This window comes from Protobothrops mucrosquamatus, unplaced genomic scaffold (assembly GCF_001527695.2).
Source record: "Protobothrops mucrosquamatus isolate PMUCROS unplaced genomic scaffold, P.Mucros_1.0 scaffold21, whole genome shotgun sequence".
Lineage (NCBI taxonomy): Eukaryota > Metazoa > Chordata > Lepidosauria > Squamata > Viperidae > Protobothrops > Protobothrops mucrosquamatus.
In genome coordinates this window covers 424,185-432,786 of record NW_015386406.1, presented here as the reverse complement: position 1 = coordinate 432,786, position 8,602 = coordinate 424,185, and the positions used below count along the sequence as shown (strand labels likewise).

General features: G+C 35.5%; 1 protein-coding gene across 1 annotated transcript in view; it reads right to left on the bottom strand.

Annotated features, from left to right (window-relative positions):
• Positions 1-6,932, bottom strand: part of LRRC72 (leucine rich repeat containing 72) — a 19,644-nt gene extending 12,712 nt beyond the window's left edge. The window contains exons 1-4 of the mRNA XM_015810787.1: positions 6,799-6,932; positions 5,705-5,778; positions 1,184-1,253; positions 503-584 (exon numbers count right to left, since the gene is read on the bottom strand). Coding sequence (XP_015666273.1) covers positions 503-584; positions 1,184-1,253; positions 5,705-5,778; positions 6,799-6,912 — 340 coding nt within the window. The 5' untranslated portion in view covers positions 6,913-6,932. The remainder of the gene's footprint in view (positions 1-502; positions 585-1,183; positions 1,254-5,704; positions 5,779-6,798) is intronic.
• Between the last annotated feature and the right edge of the window lie 1,670 nt (positions 6,933-8,602).

The following is an 8,602-nucleotide window of genomic DNA, read 5'->3' as shown; positions in this document are numbered from 1 at the left end:
CGGTCTGAACTTGGGGGCCCGGTCACGAGATCGAGGAGCCGTGCACAGAGGGTTCAAACCCCCTATTAGTAACTCTCATTTTTTAGCACCCTCACCCTGACGAAGCCTGGAGGTCCAGGCGAAAGCTCGGTTTATTAGTATTTAAATATATTAAATTATTCATATATTTTATCCTCCTGGTGTTCTCACCTTTTTTGGCTTACCTTTTAACTATGAATATACCCAGGAGACACCTCTTTATTTTTAACATTCTTCATGAATATATATATATATATATATATATATATATATATATATATATATATATATATATATATATATATATATATATATATATATATATATATATATATATATCAAAAGAAAATAAATAGAAGAGCAAAAGTCCTTATCTAGTGCAAGAATGGCTATTACATATTTTCAGAGAACATTTTTACTGTTCATATATTAAACTTATTTCTTACTCAGAAAAATCAAATAAAATGAAATGTTTAAACAGTACCTGTTATAGTTCTGATATCATTATTATGAAGATATAATTCTGTCAAGCAACAGTTATTTTTCACGAATGTTACATACTGAATCTAACAAAAAATTAGAATAGCATTATTATTTTATTGGTATAGCAGTTGTCACTTTTACAATGGCTTTGTTGATTTTTTTTTAAAATTCCTTAATAACATATAGGGTATTTTGGGAAATTTATTCTAATGAGTCTGCTGAATTAAAAGAGATTAGAGATGTACACAATTATATTTCTGGAACTTGACTCTTTTGGAGAAATCCAGAAGATTTCATTTGTCCTTTCTGTCGCTATTCTTTCAGAGTCTGGACATTTTCCAAAAGGTAATCTGCAAACCTGGAAGCATTTTGTGATATGCCAGATAATTGCTGTGATATCCCAGAAAATATCCCATTGAATTTATATACAGCTAGATTCTATGGAATATTGTAGTTTTATGAAGACTCTTAAACATGCATATTTATTTAGCTTAGTATGATAATTTAATAGTCCACTATCCATACAGTTATGTTTCAGGGAAGTCACTGTAGCTTTTATAATTTTCATTATAATTCTGAAATTTTGGCTTATTTGTAAATACAGCCAATATACTCCCCTTGAAAGAATAATCAATCAGAGATAAGAAATAATTGCAGTTATAAAAATTCCTGTATTTAATACCTTATTATGGTTTAGCCACAAATTTCTCAATTTCCGGAACCGTGATAAATGAGGAACATCTTTTAATCCACTGAAAGAGAAATTAATAACTTTATTAGGAAGTGACTAGTGAAATAGTATACTATAGTAACATAATACTCATGACTGAATATTATTAAACATACAGAAATATTCTTACTCATTCATATTACAATAATTGGGACTAGAATTTCCATTGGTGGTGCAGTCATAAAGCACAATATTATGTGATTGTGCCATTTAACGACAGCACTTCGAACAGTCCTAAGTTACATAACTACAACTTCTTGCTGGCATACCTCTTAACTTTGCTTGTGGGAAGCCAGCAGGGTAGATCACAAATGTGACCATGTGATTGCAGGAGTTCTGCAGCAGTCAGAACTTCAAGGACTGGTTGTAAGTACTGGTCATTCAACTCCATCAAGCATTTGAATGATTGCTGATTGAATGGTTGTTAACTAAGGACCACCTGTATTAACAACTACAGATAGTAGATACGCTGCAAAGGATACAGAGAAGACACTAGAAAATTCATCACTAGCATGATTTGGATTCGCATCAGCTTTTCCATATCCATCTTGAATCCCTTTAATTTATTTTAATGGAAACAAAAAACATGACTTCAGATTTACTTTTTTAAAATGAAACTGAAACAAAAAACTTCACCATATGCAGTTTCAAATATTACTTCTATTTTGTCATAATCTAAAACAACTCTGTGGTAGAAAAAGAAAAACTTTGTCAAGTCGACATAGTATCTAGAATATATGATAACAAATATCTCTTTCATACATTGATGTCACAATGCCCCTAAATAATAATGTATTTTCTTTATTTTTGCTTTCATGAGTCCAGCTATAGGTTGGAGCATTGTAAGATTAGCCAATTATGGTTTAGCCTACAGATTATGATTTTGCAAGATAAGCTTAAAGCTTAACATTACTGTGAGACTTTGTCCATAAAAATGACAAATATGCTTAATGGGCTACATTTACTTCATTCACTTCAATTATGATGAAGTGTTTTGAGAGATTGGTAAAGGACTACATGGTTTCATGCCTTCCCCCTACATTTGACTCATTACAGTTTACCTATCAGAAGAACCACTCCTGTAGAAGATGTACTTTCCTGTGTGCTTCATCTTAGCTTGGCACATCCAGAGGGGAAGAATACTCATGTGTGAATGCTGTTTGTGGATTTTAGTTGAACATTCAACACAAGCATCCCTTAGCATCTGGTGAACAAACTGGTCCTATTAGGTTTTAATACTCCTTTATGTAATTGGATACTTGATTTCCTTATTGATAGGCCTCATGTTGTGCGAGTTAGAAAGAAAGTTTCCAATTCCATCTCTTTGAGTACGGTTTCCCCACAGGGCTGTGTCCTGAGTCCGCTACTGTTCACCCTGATGACTCACGACTGCTGTGTCAAATCTGCTACGAATCATATTGTGAAGTATGCAGACGACACGGCAGTGGTGGGTTTATCCGGGATGACAATGAAGATGCTTATAGGGAAGAGGTGAAGGATCTGGTGGACTGGTGCAATAAAATTGATTCTAAATATTGGTTCTAAATATTGATAAAACAAAGGAGATCACTGTAGAATTTAGAAAGAGACGGCATAGTCATACTCCACTCAGTATCAAGGATGCAGCTGTAGAGGTGATCAACAGTATTAAGTATCTGGGGGTGTAGATAACTAACAATCTGAATTGGTCATTCATCATCCCAAGCGTGCAAACCAGCGTCTGCATTTCCTGCGTCAAATGAGGAGACATCTTTCTCCTTCTGTCCTTACAGAGGCACGATTGAAAGCATTTTAACAAACTGCATCACTGTCTGGTTTGGTGGCAGCTGTGCCTTAGATAGAAAGTCCATACAGAGAATGGTAAGGACAGCCGGGAAGATCATAGGAAGCTCGCTTCCTGGTATTCATGATGCGGCTTATAAGTGCTATGTTCTTAGAGCTCAAAGCATTAAGAGACCCTACATACCCACTTTACGGTCTGTATCTGTTGTTCCTGTCTGGGAGAAGGTTTCAAAGTATTTCTAGCAGAACTACCCAATTCTGTAATAGCTTTGTTCCCTATGCCATCCGTATGGTAAACTCACAAGATTCGTTTTTCTTGCTATGCACCTGTATATATCACCCGAACTAGACTGTTGTTTCTGTGTCATATAATATATGTGGATATATGCATAATTCTTTCTTTCTTTCTTTCTTTCTTTCTTTCTTTCTTTCTTTCTTTCTTTCTTTCTTTCTTATGTCATATTTATGTAGTATATATTGGAGGTGGGAACCCTTTGAGAGCTGTATGCAATGAAATTTTATTTTAATGTATACTGATTAGTGTGCATTCAAATTGACAATAAAATTATTATTCTATTATTCTATGCTTAATTCTTCTCAACAAACCAATCTAAAAGAGACAATTTTTATACTGCATTTTGGTTCTAAGATACCTAATTTTGTATTGATAATACCGCTTTCTTTTAAATATTTCATGCTGTCTTTTTATTTACAGAATACGAAATTACACAAGCATACAAATATTTCTTCTTTTTATTTGTTTTCTAAAATCATGAATTTACTTCTAAATGTTTTCATTTATCTTCCAACCTGTTCTTATTCCTTAGATAATCTGGTTGCAAATCTCAAACTACTTACTCGAGACATTTCACTGAAATCATTGGCAAAAATCTGAAGAAATACATCTGAAGACTGAACCCAAAGGGATCTAATTTTTTCCCAGCAAAATTTCATTTTAATCTTTTTTTAAAAAAAATGCTCATTATCACAAATGTCCAAATTTATCCTTTATTTTAATAAAACTAAGTTCTTTGGGCCTTGAGCATCCAGATGTAGAGGTAAGGTTATCAATTTGCTTGTGGTTAAATTTTATAGTATTTTACTATAAAACTAAGAATCTTATCAAATCTTAAAAACGATTGATCATCCCATAAACTTTCATTAAATAAATGGAGCACTAATAAGGAAGTAGTCTATACATGCATATACATTTAAAGTAAGACAAAGGAAAAAAATCAAACTAAACAGTTAATGACAATAAATGCAATAAAACATAAGAGACATTTAATTAGCCAATTAACATATGTAATATAATAACAATCCTAGGCAGTGTAATATCTGATAAATGATTTTAAATCTAATACATTTTATCTCAGTGATTTTAAAATGAAATTAGTCTTTATAATTCTTTAAAGATGGATGGTTTGAGATTTGTCACAATATTTTAAGATGATATTCCTAATATTCCCACTGATTTTTTAATATTGCCATTTTTAAGCCTACTTTCAATTTCATTTCCAATAAACAGAACTTCAGGTCAGATAATACAGAGGTACTATTTCTAATCCAACAAACTATTAATTGAAATAATAGATACCTCTGCTCTTCCTTTCCATTCTGAAAATCAGGATTAAATACAGATAAGAAAAATAGAAATCACAGTTTGCTGATGTGAGTATCAAATTATGAAAAGCAAATACAAACTTATCTTATGCAACTAGACACAGTTTACCTAAAACAATTGAAATCAATGACCTTTAGAAACATGTATTTTGGCATAAGTGTTATATTTCAGGTAAATGTCTGCATTCGTTATCCTTTCATTTTCTAAAACTTGTTCTGGAGGGAAGCAGCTGGCAGGTTTGATAGCTGGCACTTTTTTTTAGGGGGGGTGGGAATTGGCTGGAATTCCAGATTGTTTTGTTATGACTAGAATTGTGGGAGAGGGGTTATATTTTGTCTCTTTTTAACTGAGTGTTGTACATGTGTGTAGAATCTTATCTTTCTTTGTCATCTTTAATAAAATTGATTTTTAAAGCAAATTCTGGAGTTGACTGATGACTTCTAGCATCCACCTCAGCTTGGCTGAGCTATTAACTCCCACAGTTATTTGGTTTCTCTTCCTGCAGTTCAGTCAGATCCAAGGCAGGGATGAGGATTATCCATTTAGCCCTCTTCTGGTTGCCCCAGAGGCCTGGTGGAAATTGGTTCAGAATTTCAGAATAAAGAAGAGGTGGTGGCAACAAGATTTAATTTTCTGGTCTCCTGGCATGGATAACCTCAGAACCAAAATACCTCAAAGAGAGGGCTGGTTCAACCCCAAGGCATCTTTATTATTCCCCTCTCTTTCCAAAAAGATAGGGATAGAGATGGAGGGGGGAGAAAGAGAGAGGGGAGAGAGAGAATTTTAGTAAAAAAATTGCTAGTGAGGAAGCAGAATGATTCTTATTTACAATTATTTCTATGACATCAACTTAGAACATTTTCTAAATTCTGGTACTTAGACAATGCTAAAATAAGTACTGGTCCAATAAAATAAAGACTAAACAGTAAAGCTGATACCATACCTTGATTTAAAATAATGGGAAACATAAATTAAGAAACAGCCAAAAAAATATTCTGCTGCTACTGAAATATTCATTAGTCTTACATAGTATAGCTTAATTATAGTAACAGCTGCAAATAACTTACTTTTCTCCAAGGTACAGATCTGTGACTTCTTTATCATTCCTATAGCCACAAATTTTTAGTTGTTTTTCTAAAATCTGGAAATAGATTGTGTCAGAAAAATTTATTGTACATCAGAGTCCCTCCTCAAGACACATCAGCGGTTTGAAAATGTGAAAAATAAATAAATAGAATAAATATAAGCATTACAAAAAGATTCTACATTATACAAGGGGCAGTTACATGGCCATGCTCTTCAGAACAACCATTCTGTGAGACTCCATTGTCTTTTGCTCCAAGTTTCATAGTTAAAGCATGCAGGTAACAGAGGTGACAAGAGCTTGAGGTAATAGGACTTTCATAGTTTTTCCTTGAAGATGTTTTGCTCCTCATCAAGAAGCTGTTCTGATTTCGCTTCTTGGATAAGAAGTGAAATGTCTTCAAGGAAAAACAAAAGAGTCCAGTTGCCTCTTTAAAAAGGCACCTTTGGGATAACCATGATCAGGATGACTGAGACTCTCCATAGACATCTGGAGGGAATAAATTTGCTGTTCCTAAGACAAATTTAAGCTCTGCTGCTGATATTTCTTCTTTTTTATATACTTCTTTCTCCTGCAGAAGAACGGATTGGCATCTTGATAAAGAAATAGAACCTCTTGGGTTCATGTATCACCTTAATTCTGCTTTACCTGATTTGCTGCCTAGGTTAACAGTTGGCTGAATATAGATAGCACACTTTCACAAAGGAGTTTGAATGAACTCAAAGGCATATTTTTAAAATCATAACTGTTGAATAAACTGCAGTTGGCTGGGTGTACACATTGCAGGAAGTCATCCACAGTTCCCACAATAATCTAAACCCAAGCCAAACACATCATATTATGTGACAATCGCCAGTACGAGAATAGGATTGGGCACAGTCTAAAAGGGAGGCTAAAAGGGATATTTCCTTCCTCAAAACCTTTAGGGCATATATATGGACTCGGAAGGCTCTCTCTGATTCGAAAACGGTTTCTTTTTTAGGAAAGGGGGGGAAAGGACCTTCTAGGAGAAAAGGGCTTAAAGACAGACCCCCTGCTAAACTGCCCGAGAAGGAGCGGGATGGTGATGAGACTCACCCCGTTAACAATTTGGTGCTCATCCAAACTGATACTAGGTCCTTCTTTGCCCCCTCCTGGACCACATTGAAAGGCTTTTGAAGTCTGTCGGGCATCAACGGACCTTTTCGACATTTTTATCTGGGAGAGTGGACGCGTGGCTTCCTAGCCCGGTGAAAGAGGGATACACGAGACGTCCTGGGGGCAGCGCTCGGGTCCCTTCTCGCTGCTCTGGGCTCTATCCGTCGCTCCTGTCCACGGCTGGTAGGTCGTGCAAAGACCAAAGTGGCCAAACGCGCCGCGTGCCTGGAACGGTCGCTATGGCGACGGGCAAGCGAGCCGCGCTAAAAACGGTCGCTTTAAAGCGCGCTGAACTCGGCGCTTAGAAAACGCCCAAGAACCCATCTCTAATCGATGGCTCACAAAATCAGGGAGAGGTAGGCGGTTCCTCCTACTGAGCAGCAATGCCGGGATGCCTTTTGAGCATCTTTCCTTCTAGACATAACTTCGGTCTGGCTTATAAAACCACTGATTTTTACGAAGCCTGTAGAACAAAAAACAAACCAAAATGCATGTTCATGTAGAACAAAAAACAAACCAAAATGCATGTTCATGTAGAACAAAAAACAAACCAAAATGCAAAAACTGGAATGGGCTCACCATACATGTCCGCAGGTGTTTTACCAAGTGTTCAGAATTGTCATATTGCACGAAATTTCCTAACAGTATAAATAGTTTTAACAATTACTCAGAAGGCTACTGATCTCCTTATGGCCATCTATCTGGAGGCTTTAATATGAATTCTTGCACTGAGCAGGGGATTGAACTGAAAGCTTACAAAGCCCCTTGCTATGATTTCATAAATGCAGACGGGGGTAGAATCTGCCTTTCACAGTCACTAAAATTTATACATTTATTACTTTTTGCTTCAATATGTTATGCAAACACAGTTATGTTCTATGCATAAAGTAGGACATTAATGAAGTAAAGGCGTTAGATGCCAATTTTTTGGAACATTTCTGTATACTCTGCTATAATTACTCCTTTTCTTCTTACCAGGAAAAATCTTTGGGGAGGAAAGGAATGGCTTTTGGATTGTGGAGCTAGTATAGGTCTGTCTGTAAACTGGCAAAGAATTTTGTGATTTGAAAGTGAAAATTGTATTATTGATTATTAATACATTCCTGGTAAGATGGGTATGACTGAGATGGGTATGACTGAGATGTTTATAATATATGCATAAAATTATTGCAGCCCTATGGCACAACATTTATACATGTTCAAAAGAACATTCACTGCTTGTCTGATGAAGTGTTATACATAAAAACATTATTTTAATAACATTTGTTACTAGGCATTACCATGATACCGACTTTTGTTATTTTCTGTAGGGAGATTGATTTTCTCATAAGCATGCTTATGACTATAGCAATCCCAATGAGCTGTTACAGAATAGCCCCACTGAACACAAATGGATATACATCTTGGGCTCATTCTCATATCCTGCTTGCCATGGCACAAAGACACTTTGCTATGCTTGACATACATGTCCTCCATCTCATACCCAACCTAATTGTTCCATTTTGAAAGTCATGCTTTGCTTGTCTGGGAACAAAATACCCATGTAGGCAATTTAGGACACTGTAGGGACAATCTTGAGGATGATGTGATTGGGAACAACAATTTGCTTAGCTCCAAATGGCCTGGTAAGTTTGCCTTTGAAACACTTCTCTCACATTAAACTATTGGGCTTTGTGTTTCCATGATCCTTGTGACTTTAGCTGTGAGAGAGGCCAGATATGTGCTTTTTTCCCCTCTTTACATT